This window comes from Trachinotus anak, unplaced genomic scaffold, assembly GCF_046630095.1.
Source record: "Trachinotus anak isolate AG129_WGS33_773 ecotype Australia unplaced genomic scaffold, CSIRO_AGI_Tana_v1 ptg000007l, whole genome shotgun sequence".
NCBI classification, from domain to species: Eukaryota; Metazoa; Chordata; class Actinopteri; order Carangiformes; family Carangidae; genus Trachinotus; species Trachinotus anak.
In genome coordinates, this window is record NW_027273858.1 from 12,615,300 (window position 1) to 12,634,045 (window position 18,746).

General features: G+C 40.1%; 1 protein-coding gene across 2 annotated transcripts in view; it reads right to left on the reverse strand.

Annotated features, from left to right (window-relative positions):
• Positions 1–18,746, reverse strand: part of loxl4 (lysyl oxidase-like 4) — a 24,067-nt gene continuing 5,321 nt past the window's right edge. For both annotated transcript variants that reach the window (XM_071480634.1, XM_071480633.1), the window contains exons 5-15: positions 14,371–14,409; positions 13,696–13,909; positions 13,398–13,575; positions 8,683–8,837; positions 8,422–8,589; positions 7,799–7,961; positions 7,465–7,708; positions 6,298–6,413; positions 5,839–5,975; positions 2,961–3,072; positions 1–2,869 (exon numbers count right to left, since the gene is read on the reverse strand). In XM_071480634.1, the coding sequence (XP_071336735.1) occupies positions 2,799–2,869; positions 2,961–3,072; positions 5,839–5,975; positions 6,298–6,413; positions 7,465–7,708; positions 7,799–7,961; positions 8,422–8,589; positions 8,683–8,837; positions 13,398–13,575; positions 13,696–13,909; positions 14,371–14,409 (1,597 nt within the window). In that variant the 3' untranslated portion in view covers positions 1–2,798. The remainder of the gene's footprint in view (positions 2,870–2,960; positions 3,073–5,838; positions 5,976–6,297; positions 6,414–7,464; positions 7,709–7,798; positions 7,962–8,421; positions 8,590–8,682; positions 8,838–13,397; positions 13,576–13,695; positions 13,910–14,370; positions 14,410–18,746) is intronic.

Below are 18,746 nucleotides of genomic sequence, written 5' to 3' on the forward strand. Positions count from 1 at the left end.
ACAGCTTAGTATGTGATGAAGTTTTATTGATTCACAGTAATGATGAATGAATGCATTGTGATTTGTTCTTTAACTGAAATTTGCCTCTGACTCAGCCAGTGTCTTTCCACAGTTAATCCTCACTTTCCTCAACGAAAAACCTAACAGAGCTTATCACCTTCATACCTTACATTTTTACGAACAACACAAATGTGGGTACAGATTTCTTTTTGTAAGATGATTTGGTGTCATCATGTATACATCACAACTAAAGGCAACCTAAATCACATCACATGAAACATTATTTTTAGTCTTGAGATGAGGTGAAAGTCCCTGAGAGCACAGTGAATATAATTGTTGATAAGCACCATGTAGTGCACACTCTCAGTGTTTTGAAGATAAAATAAAAGCGTAACTGGCCATTGAAAACAACATCCCAGTGCAATGCTAGCATGGGTACAAATACAGTAATATGATGAGAGTGGTGAATATGAACCAATGTAAGCTATGTAATGTCATATAATTTTAAATAACACACAGAATAGACCATGGTAATATGTCAATAGGAACTGTACAAGCACAAAACAAAAAAAAAGTATATCAGCAAACACTCATTTCAGACTTTGAGCTCTATCTACTACATCTACATTTGTATCAACTGTTTTTAGTGTTTGGCCTGGTATGCATGATTATAAAAGATTATTTTAAAAAGCTATAACTCCAAATCATGTTGGTGAGTCAAAATCATTAAGGCCAGTGAGGAGGAAGGCAATCTGTTAAAGAAATTAATAAGTCTACATGAGCCTTTATGAGTGACGTGTCCTTTCCACATTGTGTCCTGGAAGCTGTCCATTAGACACCATCTTAACAGGTTTAACCGCTGAGACAATAAGCCAAACACATTAAACACATTAATGGGGTGAAACAACATGATTAACACAAGTCCCATGTTGTAAAGAAAATGGAGTTGCATCATTATTTGGTGTGGTTCTAAAAAGTTACTTATTCAGCAAAGAAAGAAGTGTAGAAAGATACGGTTCAGTAGGCTGAGCTTAAGGCAAAATAAGGCCACTGTTTACTGTGTTGAAGCGTAATTCGTGAAGTTTATTTTTTCTCCCAGACAAACATGTTGTTCTCGTTGGGGAGCTGAAAATGCCAGCTTGTGGTCACTGTATGGCTGCCTACAAACAGGCAGCTCTGGTAGTAAAAATTGTATGTCTGCATAAGTCTTTCTCCAAACTTCATCCCCTTCTATCCTTCCGTCTTACTTTCTCATTCTTTCTTTCAGTCACCATCTCCCTCACTACATCTCTCAGAAACTCAGAATCTTTCTTATAGTTGGTGTTAAGGTGGAAATCATGATTTCCAAGTAACAATTCCATAGTGTTTCTTTATAAAGCACATGCTATAGCCCTAACCTTGACCGTAACCTTAAGTCTAACCCAAACAGACGCAATTAAAAGGCTTTTTATATGCTCTCAAAACCGAGCCTGCCTGCCTACCACAATACAGTGGTTTTGTCAGCTTGGTCTTCCCTCCCAACAGAGAGGCTGCAGGAGAAAAGCTGTACAGTTACAGTTGTCTCAATAACTAAAACAAAAGAAATCATCTGTATCATGGGAATGTTTTAATACTATGTCCTGTAACTACTGTATGAAACCATTTTTCTCCCTGGTTAACTGCTGTATGTCTGGAAAAAAAAAATCAGTATTGTTATTTAAATGCAAGCTAACAAACTCTTTACTGAGCATGCTGTGTAAGTGTGAATTCCATGAATAAATAAAGGTATAGCATAAATAGTACACTTAATATGAAAACTAAACACAAACCTTATATTTCACTTTCTGAAATGCAAAACACAGTGAAGTATTTTTTTAGATAAACACCCTAAAAATCAATTTGGTGGCTAATTAAAAAAAGTGTGGGGGGGCAAACTAGAATACTGATGTTTAAAAGATAAAGTGCTTTGTTCCATAAAAATCATTTGACCTTTTCTTACCTATTCTAAATGAGAAGCAAAAATTTGGAGCGCGACTAAACTTTTATAAAACAATGATTTTGTTAAAACCAAAGCAATAGTAAAATAACTAATTATCTATAAAAGAGAGCTACCCAAAATGCATTGTACAACACTGTTCACCTGAACAAAATGAGGTTAGTATAACAACATACAGTATTGGTAAAAAGCATCAGTATTGAAGTAATGTAAAAGCACAACAGCTACAAATGATCCAATAAGTGAAGAATTTGAAAAATAATGCCAACAGAACCAATTCTAGTACTTTTTACTACGAGTGATCTAAATTAGCTTTTCGCAAAAGAAAGTCACAATATTATCACTTTTTCTGAGATTTTCAAATTTTCTGGGATGGGAACCAGATTACCCAACACATTTCCCCATTGTCTTTGTGACACATTAGTTATAGAGACATTAACGTCTTTCATGCGTATACGTTTGGAATAACTAACTTAAGTTACTAGTAGTCCACATTCACAAAAAATCAGTATAGTCTGAAACAATATCCAATATCATACATGACTAGAGTAAAAAACATGTTGAGCCATCTAGCACCTGTTCCACTCTTGTTGTCCACTGCTGTTTGAGTTGAGAGTGGAGTCTCTGCAATGGTCGCTGCTGTGATATGATGCTGTTATGAATATTTCATCCACATCTGCCAAGGAGATAAACAGGCACTCTTCTGCATGCTCTCTGTTATTGTGGGTGCTAAGGTCCAAGGGCCTAGGGCCATCGACCTCAGCCCATCCTGAGTAGTCTCTGGGCCCCACTGAAAGGCCTTTGTACTGTGTCCTGGGATGGGCTACACAAAGTTGTTGGTGATTTGCCTTTGGTGCTCAAACAGGTCTTCAATCTCTGCACTATATGCATCACCTATATGGGAAAAAGAGCATAACTGTCATTAACAAAGGAGGGGAGAGATGCAGACAAGAGAGGGATGGAAGAAAAGGCTTTCTGTCCTCACCTGCATGACATCCATACATGTAAGCTCTGTGGCCGTCATATTTGCACCGACATCTCATGACATTGTTCATGAAGTCAGACTCAGCCATGTCCATTGAGGGGTTGATCTCCACCTGCAAAACAACACAATCATACACAACCTCTGTTGACAATAAGCCTGCGGCAATATATCAACAGGAGATTTTTCTGACCTTAGGACTTGCAGTTTCAGTTTATGTTTCATCACTGCAACAAACATTTATTAGGAAACAGGGAGAATTTATCACTTTGTTGTTTTTTACTCTCATCTAATCCTGTATCTTCAGCTTTCCAGGCTCATGGATAAATAAGGAATACGTCTCCCCTCTCCCTACACACTGAGAAAGCCATTAGAAATAAAGAGCAGTTGGATATAAAATTGAGGGCCTGTTATTAAACAGCACTCATGGCTGGCATTGTTTTTACAGTCAACCCCTTTCTCATCTATAAAAAGCTGGATGGCTTTTCCATACAGTATTCCTATTTGTAAAGATAAATACACCATACAGTACTCTCTTGTGAACTCAGCATTGGAATGAAGTTCACTTGGTAGTCTACAACTGAGCATACAACATGTGTTGGTAAAACACTTTTACCATGTGTTATGTAAGCATGGAATATACTGGTAGATGTTTAAGGAAAGCCCGTTGTAAAATATTTTACAACTTGAATGAGAACATGTAACAAAGACACTTCTGCCCACACAAAACATGATCAGTGGCTGTGCAAGAAATTATGCAACTTTACAGCTGAGATTCATGGAATGTGGTTTTACCACAGTGTAGCCCCCTGCTGTTGCAGAGATGAAATCTACTAAGCCCATCACACCAACAGAGGTGTGCAATAACAAGGACTGAATTAGCCTGAAATTGAAGTCTGTTGCAATAGAGTAGTTATGCATAAGCATGTTTATATGTCTGAAATCGTCCTTATTTTGAGTGCTGTCATACACTGTTCTAATAGTCTGTCATTTGAAGAGCAGCTCTATAACTGCTGATACGACCGTTCTCTTAATCTGGTCTGATGATAATAGTAAGAAGCCATTTACTCTAATAACTGCTCTGTAAACTGCTACACCCACTTTAAGTACAGGTTACAAACAGCTACAGGGAGAAGGAACGCACACTACACTAAAAAAAGTAAGGAAAACTTTTAAAAAAACTTTGTGAATGTACAAAAACTGTCTCTTAATTTTTCAGGGTAAATTACAGTGTGGGACCAGAGTGCATGAGGCCTTTGCAGGGGGCTGGTTCAGAGGCAGAATGTGTTTCTCAGTGAGAAAGTGGTAATAAAAATAAAAACAGGGTAGGAGAAATTCCTTGGTGGCAAATTAGCCGTTCTTAATGGAAGGGGGGACTAGGTGCTGCTTGACTAAAGGGAGGCAATAGTTAATTTGGGTAATTGGTGTTTCATTAGCACTGGGTGGTTCAAGGGTAGGCCTGCTGAAAGTGTAAAGCCCAGGATCAGAAATGTCAGGCATCATCTGCACTTTACTAGATAAATGAAAGAACGCAGCGGAGAGAAGGAGAGCTGCTATAAAAGCTGTTTGTATTTTTCTGACTGTGCAGCCTAGGTGAATAACTAACTCCCTGCTTGGCTTACTTTGTGCTCTCTCTTGTTCTTTCCTCTTATTCCCTGCTACATAATAGTTTTTGTTTTTGTGCTGCCTTTGTTGCCTTGAATGACCCTGACCTTTTTTCACCTTCAGCAGTTCCTCCAGTTTCTTTCTCTCATTTATCTCAACTTCATTTCTGTCCTCATCTATCATTCATTCTTTCTGTCCGCCTCCACATTGTCCTGTAGCAATGTACCACTTTATAATTACACCCTGCACAAAATGCTTAAAATACATCCAATTGGCATATGTGGTTATATATATATGTGTGTGTGTGTGTGTGTGTGTGTGTGTGTGTGTCACATCTATTATGAGTAAATTAAATATCCATCTTCAATAGAGAGTAGAGAGGTGTAATTACCAAGGCTTGAGTGTGACCTCTCATACAAACTGGGTAACAGCAGTATTTATCAGACAGTGAGCTGCACTGTAACTGGCTATCAACAACTTGGATGTAATTGGCAGCATGCTGAGATCTGAGGACTGCTGCATACCACGGTGGGATCAGTAGTCTGCACTGGAAATGGAGGATAACGGGAGATAGAGTCCTTGATGTGTTTTAGTTTACTAACCACAATGACTCGACTGACTGACCCTGGTCAAAGTAATGACAGACAGAGGAATGGCTGAGGTGATGACTGTGATGAGGGAGGTCGGAGGGTTTTACTGAAATAGACAGAAACCCCAACCAGGCGTGAGGAAGTGAGGGCCTGAGAACCTCTTTCTTACTGACTAAATCTTTGGCCTTAAAGGAATGGTTGAACATGTTATCTGATCTTTGTGAGAGTTAAATGAGAAGATTGGTACCGTCTCCTCTTAAACTCATTAATTGGCATATTATATCTTGTTTGTTTAACCCCTATAGAAACATAGGAGTAAAGACATCACATTGTGGTTTTAACAGGCGGTAATGTTTTGTATGTATTTTTTGGCTGGCTGTAGTTGGAGTCTTGATGTTACTATGAGGTTGTTGGGCACTCAGTGGAGACTCCAGAAGACAAGTCTCCAGGAAGTTATTACACTCAGCTAAGAAGTTGTTTGTAGCTAACTGGCTTATCGCAGTACTTTCATATTTGCTGTGACATGAGGGAGGCATAGATTCTCTCATCTACATGTAAATCTTAGCAAGAAAGAAAAATAAGAATTAAAATTTCCCCAAATGTCAAATTAAGCACAAAGTTAATGGTATTTGATCATGTAAAATGTGCAAAACAGGAGAAGTGAGTGATATGAAATGACTTCTGACCTGAAAGATGTAATCTCCTGGCCGTACATCTGTCACGTCAACCCACTGACAGTCGATATCGTGGCGATAGGTATCCCAGCAGCCCACAGAAATGCCCTGGTCACCCATGTTATAGCAAGAGAACCGCTTCTGGAGTCCTAACATACACACACACACACACACACATCAACAACATTATCAATCACAACATCAAAATTAATTTAATGCTTGGCACTCCCTGTTATTTTTAAAAGCTTCCTTAAATTGTGTTAGACTACATGTGAATGCTGCTTTTTCATATGAGCCATTTCATCCATAATATAACAAGTAAATGGAGAGTGAACAAACAACAGCAGCGATCTAATACATTAACCACAAAGTAAAAATCTAAATAGCCGTAACTGAAATACTGATATTAATTTTCTGTCCCTAATGGGAAAGGGTATTTGACTGGGACTCATGAATAGTGGTGAACATTACCATCAGGGCAGTACGTGTCCTCCAGACAGAAACTGGCCTTGTGTCCCTCTGCAACCCTTGTGCCATTCAGAGTCAGCAGGTCGTAATGTGTGAACACCTCGATGCTGTGGTAGTGCCTAGGATGACAGAGGGTAAAGTCCGGGTTAGAGTGTGTTTGTGTGTGTCTGTACGTCTATGAGTATGTGCATTTACACTAACTGAACACTGGCTCCCTATGGCTCGTAGCCTAATGACCTCACTGCTTGAACATGAGTGTGGGTGTCACCGTAACACCTCTCACAGAAGCTTGTTTTAGCACCCGCTTGGTTGCACTGTGTACTCATTCTGAGTGAATGGAGGGCTTTGAAACACACATCCATAGCTCTGATGTGTTGTTGTAACAAACTAAGGCAGACCTGAATGTGCATGGCCCACCCTGTACTTTGTATTAAGTGGATCGGTTCAACCGTCATTTCCACAGACATGTGCTGCAGGGCGGCTAATGAACCTGGAAAGACAACACTGTTTCAGGCCACCTGTAACTCACTGAGACACATCTCACACAGCCCAATACTGTGGACTTCAAATGACTCCCTCTTCCCTCATGATGACAGGCCTGAAACTGCTCTCTTCATCTGACAAGAAACTAACATAATGAGGGAAGGAAACTGAGAGCTAGAGTGGAATGTGTTAAGAGTGAACCTGAGGACAATATGTCATCTATTTACAACTACTGGACAAAATGCCACTGAGGCCCAGTGACAGACAAAGGCTCTTATGTCTAATGCTCATGTTGCATGCTACCTGCAGACCACTTGTCAAACCATACGAGCGCTGGCACAAACATCACACTTCAGTGTGTTTTCTTTCCTGGTAGCAATTGAATGCAATTAAATTAAATATAACTCAAATTACTCAATGTAGAAGGCACTATGTCATTAATGCACGTACAAGCAATTTTAAACCAAGAACAGGTGTTTGTCCGAATATTTTTGACAGCCTCTAAAAACCACAGCTCACCTGTATCCAGGACACTTTAAACTGCAGTTTTCACAAAAACACTTAGAATGACCACAAAAGCAACTGCACCATCCCACATATAGCAAATATTTAAACAGCTCTTTTCACTGCAGCAGCCTACACACCCAAGCAACCCCATACCTCCATATTGCTCAAGGGATGCTTTACCTGTGACACTGGTGCCATGTCCAGCTATCTCTTGTAGCTTTGGGTCTGAAATCGGACCGACCCATGTTCATAATGCGGGAGGAGAATCGCAGCAGGCGTCGGTGGCCATAAGGCCAGTTCATCCTGGCAGCAGATGAGGACAGACAGTTCTCCTCGTTGGCACATGTCAGCAGGTGGAGGGGTCGGTCTTCCAGGTAGGCTGTCTCCTGGACCAGCTGGGCATCCAGAACGAGGTCAGGTGCCGCTGAAGCAGGTCAAATGTGAGAGTTTATGTTAGGATCTAAACAGAACCAGAGGAGAAGATGGGGAGCTGCAGGAAGATGGCTGGACTTACTGTCCGAACAGCTGACCCCAGCAGCCTTAGTTCCACCTCCGCGAGGACAATGGACATGGTTGTTGCGACGGCATTGTTGAATTGAAAGCTCTGTGCCCACACAGTGAGTTCCACTGAGAATCACATCAGCTGCATTTGGGTCACCGGTCCAGTACCAGGTCTCCTGTCAAAGGAAGGGCGTGGAGGCACAAGACATACAAAGCTTGTCAGGTTTTCTGTCAGTGTTTTTCTGTCAGTATCATAGCTCATTGTCCACCACGGTGAATACAGGAGCTGTGAATATGGATTGGCCTCCACATGCTGATTTGTTTAAACATCTGTTTGTTGGTTTTGTCAATAACACAGACACTGCAGATGGATTTTTGTCAAATCTTGAAGGATTGATGCCTCTGACTACACTAGTCTGACATTTTCCAAATGACACTAATTGGTTTAGAGGTGGGAGTGCTGCATTGTTTGTTAATTCAGGGCATCATGCCCATCCTTTTAGACACTAATGATAATGTTGTGTCATTTTCAAAATTACCCAGATTAAAGGGAGGCACTACAATGAGAAATCAAAATGAAATGCTTGCTGCCACCTTGTCAGGTATGGATGTTGTGTTGGTCAGGAGGGTTGTTACCTGATGAGCACTGGCAGCGAAGCCCAGGCCGAGCTGTCTGCATACCACCATGGCCTCATTGATGCCCCAGTTTTCACTACACACAGAGCCCCAGCGCTTACGACCTCCAACATCCATCAACACCTCAACACGGCCCTCTGACGGGACTCTACCACCAGCTAGCCGCACCTAGAAATCGAATAGATTAAAGGGATTAAATGGGTGATGTGTTATTAGTGAAACCTGATAAGCACATGTCTTGCGATGGTATTGATTTCATACCGTGTTCTCTATGCCAGTCTTAGGGACATTACAGCGCACTGAGGCATCCTGGCTGTGTTTGAATGTCCATGGTTGGACTTCCTGGAAGTAGCAATCAAGGATGGAGCGCTCTGACCCCATACATTGGACATTGTTCATATGGATTGGTCCTGTACCTGAAGAAGGAGGAGGACATGTGGTTGATTAAAAGACTATATTGACCAAAAAATAAAGCAGGGAAACCAGAGGAGCATGCAGTACACATCTGTGTATTGTTTGGGGCCACCCACTGATATACACGCATTAGCAGACGTTATCACGCAAAGACGCACACATACATTCAAGGGAGGCTCTGCATTCCCTTCACGTGAATAAGCTTTCTCAACTTTAGCGTCAATCCAACAATGAAAAGTTCCTATCTGTCATGACAAAATGTTCCTGCAAGCAAAGCAGCAGTACCACCAACATCTACTTTGGGCATCTGTCACACCTCATTACCGCCATTCTGTTGCCTCTGGCGCAACAACAACAACACTGTGTGTAGTCCACCACCCTGGGTGAACAAATAAGGCTAAATATGTGTCAACGAAATAAAAGATTTTCACTAGTATTCGTTTGATGTTTAAAACCAGATAATCTCTAAACAACAAATAAAGATGGTGGAAAAAAGCTTAAGATTTTCTGAATGCAAAAAGTGAACACCACAATGGTGAAAACACTCAACTAACTATGGCTTCAGTGTTTTCTTAAAACAAAAGTCACAAACTGCAAACTTGCAAATGGGCTAGTATTGAAATAAACACAACCAAAACCACAAAAACTGGGGGTAAGAGAGAAAAACCAACAAAGAAGGGTGAAAAGGAAGATGATTGAAATGATGGGAACCAGACTGCAGCCTAACCCAACGTGTCTCTGTGTTGGTTTTGGTAGATTGTAGGCCTGCTACCATACTGGTCACCATGCGTGGGTTCATATGTATGAAAAAGACACACTGAACCACTTCCGCTTCTATCTAAACGGTAAAGGCCACAAACTACATCCAAACTTCCACTGTTTAAGTTATCAAGACAAACATGGGGCCTCGAGGGGTGCTCAAAATGAACAGTGACATGCTGTATTTAAACCTTAGTTTGGGAAATCCACAAAAACCCAAAATAAATTCCAAGAAACTGGCCATACACACTTTACTACACACAAACACACACACTCATTCAGTGTGTTTTAGTTCCTAAAGTATGTATAGTGCAATATGTACAGTATATGTACTTCATGGGCAAAATTACACAGTAACATAACAATGTTGGTCAAGAAAGGAAATAGAAACGTTGTCCCTGTAATTTAACACACTGATAGTGATAAATGTAATAATGATGGGAGCACTGGCAGATGGAGCCTGAACAGAACTTTTCTTCACTTTGAATTCCCTAAATGATCAAGGCTCAATCTTCAGCATAAAATGTCCAAGGGTGACAGCAGATACAGCTATGAGGGTAATAATGGGGCATAATATAAATGTAGTATCTTAAATTTAGTATTTACAAGACATAGGTTGCGCTTGATTACCATATAATTAGAATTGGCAGATGCCACAGATCATTTGGACAGATCAGAAAATTCACTTAAGGGATGGAAACGGGGTAAAATCGGTCACATTCTTGTTGAGAATAGCACAAATAGTTGGTTAGTGGTTACAAGGGAAACCCTGTTCTTTTCCTCTCTCAAATTACACTCTGTTTTAGGCACATTAATGTAGTGCGAGTAGTGTTTTTCTTTCCATGGAACGTCTCTTTCGATGCCTCTTACAAAAACGTTCTGTCATTCGATAGCTCTGTTTCTCAGCCAAGTGCTAAATCATGTAAAGTCGTAAATAGATGTGCCTGCCTGTCAGTTTTTAGATAGTAGAAGCCAACAAGCATCAAAATGCTTTTTCCTTTTGTCAACAGGATTTCAAAGCTGGCTAACAAGTTATAAGCTCACACATTTAAGTATGCCACAACACTAATGAGTAAAACTATATTCAAGGCCAAATTATCTGACCATCCCTCTCTCCAGCCAAACAGCCAGTTGACCACAACCTTCACCACATTATCACATTTGCTTATCATATATAATTCAGCACTCTCCTGTGGGGCCTTGTTGTTACAAACTATTGGCTAAAAGATTAGACAGAAATCAGTTTTTTCTCACACACTGACAGAAAGCAAGTGCACCTGAGTGTAATGCAGTGATGTGATGTGAGTGTATCACCATCTATCCCAAACTGTGGATGTGTTTTGAGAGATAATAATTTAAAGAGAAATTAACTGCATACAAAATTTGAACATTTGTATAAAACAATTCACCCTTTCAGAACGTCTTTCTCAGTGAGAGTTTCTTCCATCAAAGAGTCTAATTTAGGCCCTTTCCAGCAACATATAGGCCTGTGTTTATGTGGCCTTCGAGCACATGGAAAATTATATGTCCCAGTAAAATGTCAAACAAACTGCATGTTATAGAAAGGAAGCTGTGAGAGGACTTTGAAGTCCAATCATCCTGCAACGGCAACATATGTAAGTGTGAGACAGATACAGACAAAAAGGGAGGGTACTGTACTGTGTGTGTGTGTGTGCGTGCATGTGTGTGTGGGTGTCTAGGAGAAAAGAGAGTATGAACATACAGTGTATGTATGTGAGGTGTGTTGGGGCCCTATTTTAATCGCGCAAGTCCAACAACAAACGCAAAGCGGTAGGTCTTGGGCGCACAGACTGTGTGGTCTTCTCCAAGTGCACCTGCTATTTTGGTTCATGTATGTGCAGCAGCTCCAAGTGCAAACAGGCTGGGTGAAGGTGGACACTGATCAGAGGGGGGCCTGATTAATCCATATGTCCCCCACATTAATTGGTGCAATGATGATAGAGGCATTTAAGAAAACAGTCTGGTTATTTCAGTCATAATTCTACTGTATTTCATTTTCTATGTGGTTATATCATCTTAACATGTGACACGGCAGCATTTGCTTCATCATTTCAAGAACAGAACATGAACAGCTGATTTTTTTTTAAAAAACACCCCCAAAAATGTGTACTCTCCTCACTAACCTTTTCCCTCTACATCGACAACTGCATCTCACATATCACAAGTCAGGAAACCCTTTCTCTCCACAGACCATCACTCTGACGAACAGTTAAATCAGTCATGTCACAGGAACAATCCCTGTGCAGTAACCCTGTAACACTACATCCACTGTAACTAGAACCTTTATAGTTTTTATAGTTAAAAATACATACTGTGCCTTAACAGGTACATCATCATCATCATCGTCAAATCTAAGTCTAAGCAGGCTGTATACACTGTATATTAACATGCATACATGCATGTACTTTACATAACCTCCTACTTCAGGAATATAAACTAAGATACAGCCAACTACTGTGATGCGTGTAGAGGTGTGTGGGCACTGCACTTCTAAAAACAAAAAGCTGCAGTTTCTATCATTACATCTTGTTGCCTCCAGACGGCTGCAGGGAATTGATGAACTGAAGGAGCAGCTTTTCATACAGAATAAAGCAGCTGTGGACAACAGACACTGTAAGAATAAGACTGTTTTATTTATTTTCCTACTTTAACCACATTAAACTTTTTAATGCAAATTTAAACACATCTACTGGTCGGAGAATGTTTAATTAAAATAGTTTATATACATTACGCACATTACACAAGGGTCAGATGTGAGTAATATAAGATGAAGTGGAGGGTAAACCTGCCATTTGTCAAACCAAACTGCAGCTGCAGAGCCACATCTTAATGTTTTAATTCTGAGGCTGATTTTATTACGTACGTACTCACACGACCATGCATGATATACAGATGCAGGCACTTGCACGCTTGCAACACAAATGTAGCTTTGCGGTTAGATGCGGCTTCTCCTGACAATTATACACCTTTGAACCTGAACCCTGATCCAACAACTAAGTTGCTGATTGAACCCAGACACCGAGTGCAAACTAGATTTTAGCTCTGTCAGACACTTCAAAAAGAAAGGTAGCATAAATGGTATCATCTACAGAGCTTAAAAGGTAAAGAGGGACTAATTCAACATGCACAAAAATATCCTATGTATGATCAACTGAAAAGCTACACCAGCAGACTGTCCTCCCTTATTTCATCTCGAGCCGTATGATTAGAGACTACATCCTAGCATGGGGAAACCATTTTCACATCTCGTAGGGGTGGGGACACCACTGGCACAGCTGGATACTGACTGAACCTGTGTGTCACCCAAACTGGAAATTTGACATTGAAAGAAAAAGACCACAGGACTCAGTGAGTGAATGAAAAGCTTGCTTGAAGTTAGCAAGATTATGTCTGTGGCTTTAGTTACTAAATACCGAACCACCAAGTTAACCACCGTGGCTTATAGTGTTACATTTTGCGTGTGTGTGTATGTTTATGCATGTGCGTAGCGTTTGTGCAGCTGGTAGCCCTGGCACAGGACTCACGTAATCACAGTAGGAGCCTCACAAGCAGCCTCACAAGCTAACATACACAGATAGACAGGCAAACAAACACACATGTCCATACATTATCTGATCAGTCAGGGCAGACGGGTGTGGCGTCTCAGATAAGCAAAAGACTGGAGAAATCTCCCTTTCTTCTCTGGAATACCATGATGCATGATAAACACATTCAAACATCCAAATAGTTGACTCAAAACAGCTCGATTAAATGTGGAGTTCTGCAGAATTCCTGTCTCTCACCTTGACCCATGAAGGCTCCCTGCAGAGCATCCTTGGCCGTGCCAAAGCCCATTTCTCTGCACACCACACTGGCTGCCGTTCGATCCCACATATGGTCCACAATGGTGCCCCATTTACCTTCTCGGAGCACCTCCACACGACCCTCACCCAGCCTGGGGCCTGCCTTCAGACGCACGGGCTGTACAGAGCAACAAAGGGAATATATAACTTAGCTTTTTTAAAAACTTTTTCTTACGTGTAGTTTCTAAACACACTGTGTTGTGTTGTGCTTGTGTAGGCCTAACTTTATTAATCTTACCACAACTGGATAAGGGGCCTGGGGTCTTCCTGAGGAGATGCGAGCAAACTGGGGTCCTGGTACACACTTGACTACTGCATGTCTCCCGTTTTTACAAGGGGCAGGACTACGGGGGATTGATAGCTGAGCAAGACACTCTGACAAGGTGTTCTCAGTGCCCAGACAGTGAACTTTTTCTACCCAGAATCCCTTCTTCTTTGCCATGACGCTCAATCTGGAGAGAAGAGAAATCACATTTGTGGAACTATACACTTAAAACTCCCTGAAAACTTGTCTTTAAATCTTCAATATTTCTCAATAGCATTAGATATTTCTGATTTAATTATAAACAATGAAAGTAAAAGTTGAGAATAAAAAAAACATCTTTACTTATTGTTTACTAAGCGGTTAACACTCAGAACTCAGCTAATCTGCTTCATCAGGACTATGTGGGTTTGGTTTGATCAGATATGACTGTGTTGGCAACACAAACAAACAACCCCACAACTTTCACCACATCTTGTTGCAACAAATGTTGTTAAACAATGGAAATTTTGTGTTCGTCCCGTAAGTCATAGTTAGAGGAGGAATGGAAAAATTGATTTTCAAGGCCTTTAAATGAAGTTAAACTTGTTACGTCTGCTAGTATCTCACAGTTATAAAATGTTCAGATATGGCTGAGAAACATTTTATTACCTTGTTGAAGGATCTGCAACCTTGGTATCCCATATTTTCCTGTAAGAGAATAAAATAACAGAGATGGATGTTACTTCTGTCAGGTCTGTGTGTACTTGCTAAGGTACCAACAGACACACAACTGTGCTTTGTTTTATATGTAACCTGGCCACATTTCTGCCACAGCAAGTAGTAGCACAGACATATACACGCTTACTGGGGTACTTGGTGATGATTTAAAGTATTTACAGCTCAAACGCTGACTTTATCAGAAGAATGACTAATACAACTCAAAATATGGCTTCGGTATATAAAACCAGAATGAGCTCTGCATGTGGCTTCATGGTGTGTGTTAGGTACAGTGATGGTGATGACTGGCGTAGTTCGAGTTCACTCTTCTTGTTTTCAGTATTTTCGTTCTTACTTTACCGGTTCGGTAGCATACAGTATATTTCCACCTGGTATGTGGGCTGTTTGCTATTTACTGTGTTTATTTTTAGATTAAGTGGCCAGTGTATTATATATTCCTCAGCTCTAAGGCAACAGTGCTTTCTGTTCCCACCAACATAACGATAAATGTTGAACAGGAATGTGCTGGGCAATTTTATCCAAATTACCCACCTTTACATTCCATAAACTAACAAAGACCCTTTTAATATACGACTTTTGTATTGCTTGTTGCAATATAACAGAGATTTGTACACAACTACAGGATGTAAGGACTATAAAAGGTTTAAAAAACAAAAAAAAAAAATCCACAAGATATTTTGAACTATGCCGTTAACCTCCAAAGCCACTCATAGTCCAAAAAAATCATAACATTCAACATCAGTGATGTACAACATTTCTGGGAAAACAGGGTTTGACCAAGCACGATATACAAACAAAAACTCTGGCACAACGCTGCACTGCACGTCTGAGAAATGCAAGGACCAAGGAGACATTTATGCACGAAGTAGTCGGGCTGACTCGAGAGCGATGAGTGATGGAGAGGAAAGCCTTCTGTTCTCTTGGCAGACACACAGAACAGATGTGCCAGACCATGGCAGGACATCCTCAAAGCACTGCAAAGTGAATTTCACCATCACCAATATCCGCATCAATTAGATCAAAACGCTCAGAGATGCACACGTTACAGCATACATACACACGCACACACGCTTCTTTTCAAGTTTAATTTCTACAGGGATTTACCTCCAGCATGGCATCACAGCAGGTGTGGAATGCTCAAATGGTTTTAAGGCTTTTTTTGGCTACAGTGAAGAAATGTTTATTAAACAAACTCCAGGCGGGTCAATATTTGTATTTCTGACATGAACTCTAAACATTCCCGTAAAGTTAAGGCAGGGAACACTAAAAACAAACTGATGCTTAGTCTTGGAATCAAGAGAGGCATTGTCACCGACATGATGTTATGTTGATGGTTGCGTGAAGTCACGGGCTGCTGACTGTACACTTTCCAAAATCACGTAACAACTTGCTTCCTAATACTGCTCAGTCACCAGAGGAGACCTCTCATCAAAAATATTAGTATTTGGAAAGGAAAAATACTTTAACGATGAGTTGTTGAAAAGGAGCATACTTTCATTTCAGCAATCATTACGCAAATAGAGGCGTTTCGGAAATTGCAGATGCTATTTCAGAATAACACTCTTCAAATGGACTTCAGGTCATTTCTCAGGCCCATTTGAAACACAAATACACCTCTGAGGAGCTTAAATTATAAACATCTCTAAATGAAATCTCACCAGCCTAAACAGCCTTGCCTGCCACCCCTCAGAGCTATATCAAACATTTGACTTGATGAGGCAGAAAAATCCCATAATTTTAAAACACATGCATGGCTCTAAATAAAGCAATGTCACGAGACCAGCTGCAAATTGCGACTGACACATTGTATAGAGTTTAACACTTATTCTTTAAAGTGTCTTCAATTACTCTTGTAAAATATCTTAAATGTGTCTACCATGTGGCTTTGTAGTAACATGTCACTGAGGAGCATGCACAAATGCATGCACGCACGCACGCACACACACAAACACACAGACACACACTTTCCCATAAGGCAAAGATGTCTGTGACTTGTTTGTGACCTCACCACAGACCAATCAGCTAACCATTTTCCCCCTTCAGAAACCAACAGGACTACTACACAGGCTATAAATGATCCCTTCAGGTCTTTCATTTCACTGAATTACAGCACTGTTGGTAATGGTGAGCTTCATTCAAAAGGCATAAATGCCACTTTTTTAATTTGTAAAATCGATTCATAAAAAACAAGGTTTCTTTCTCTTAGATATGAACGGTATAACCAATACCATGCAAGTACAGACAGCCTCAGTAATAGTTTGTTTTCTATCTCCATAGCATTCATCGGCCTTGCTTAACCAAACAGTGTATGCAGCACTTGTTTTGGAGCCAAGAGAACAGAGGCTAATGATAGGGAGTCCCACCCGCCTGTTATAAGACAAGCATTACATCACACTACTCGCTGGTGTTATTTCTAGGTGTTCTTGTTTTGATGTTAAAAACAAAATCATGTATATATATATATATTTTTTTTTTTTCTAAATAATAATACAAAAATCAGATTTTAAATACCCTTTGCATTGCAAACATAAACTCTTTTTTTTTTTTTAAATCACTTTGAAGGAACTCATAATCACAACAGCATTTAGCTTTTTTTTTTTTTTTTCATTTGTACTACCTGAGGTATATTCTGAATTATTCTTGCCACAAAGACACACTGTTTACTGTAAAATAAACAAATAGATGTATTATAAAATATATTACCATTAAACCATTTTAATTTTTTTGCAGTACATATAAACAGGTTATTTAAACAGTGGACCTAATAGTTAAAGAAGAATTCAAAAGAAATATTTTATTTCTCATAAAGAGCATGTTGAAGCCGACATGAAATATTTTAGATTTTTTTTATAACTATATATAATAGTATCTATGGAAATGATCTTGCATGTGAAATAGTTGCTAAATATTTGCACGTAGACCAGAGTGAGCTGATAAAAATCACTGTGCTTCAACTTAGTTTTTTAAGTTGGCTTCAACAGTCTGTTCCAAACCACAAAAAAGTCACTGGCATGCATACAGAAACTGAAATATGGGAAAATAAATTAAAGAGAAGGTCACTGAGGAAGATCACGAAGACACCAGACAGGAAAACCAGACTTGGTCACACAAAGTGTCACCCAAAAGCCTGGAAATGATACACTCATCAGAAGAAAATTTCCTCTGAAGCATAATTAAACATAAAATGCAGTTTAAGTCCCCAAATCACTACAGTGACAGAGGAAGACAGACAGCTGCTGACACAGCGGGCCACGCTGCAAACTGCAGCTGTAATTGGCCATATTTCACACGAGCAAGCGAAATTCTGGCTCGTCTGACTGCTGCTCATGTTCTTTCTCTCTTTCTTGCTCTTTCTGTTCTTACTCTCTTCCTCCTCATACGCTAACTCTGTCTTTCTGTCTCTCACACACACACACAGCTATAATTGGGGGTGTTTTTTCACTCTCAGCAGAAACCCTGGAGAGCCTTGGTCCTGACCAACCTGTAATTACAGCATCTTCAGAGTCTCGTCCAAGAGACACAGGGAGCCGAGAGACATGGCATGGTCTGAGATTTCTAAGAATGGACTGAGAGACTTGGAGCAAGTTGGAGAAACGGGGGGAGTGTCACTGGCTAAATTTGGTCAAACCATGCAATACAATCCTAAGCTGTCTTGGCAACTGCATAAGTAGAAGATGTTACATGACAACTGCACATTATATTGTCTCAAACGCAACTGTTTCCCTGTGACTTTGCTCACATTTTGTAATTATAATTACAGTGACAATTTCAGTCAGAGTGCAATCCTTACAATTACCCATAAGTCCAGGCTGAAAAAGAATGAACTGTTTTTCAAGTAGTCCTCTGGTTAATGATGGGTGCATATAAACATCTCATTTACAGCAACACAGATGAGTTTCAATCCTGATTTTAGAAACCAAATGTAAAAAAAAACTGGAGTATATCACTGGCAGCTAGGACACCGAGACATGTATATTTTGAATCAGTCTTAAGTCAAAAACATGTAGTGAGAGAGAACAATTATGCATCTGTGGAGATAGAAAACAGGCACGGATTTGGACACAAACACATCGTTAAGATCAGTATAGCGCCTGAGCCTTCAGCAAAACCCCAGGTCATATACAGGGCAGACAAACCAAGATGTATCAAGTCACAACCACCTCCATGCCACAGCCTTATATTTTACACACACAATTAAAAAAAATCATTATAATGGCATACCTTCGCCCAAACTTTTCACTGTACATTTGAAAGCAGAAATGTTGGAGTGCTCTTGTTTAAGTATTTTTTCCTTGACCTTAAAGGGA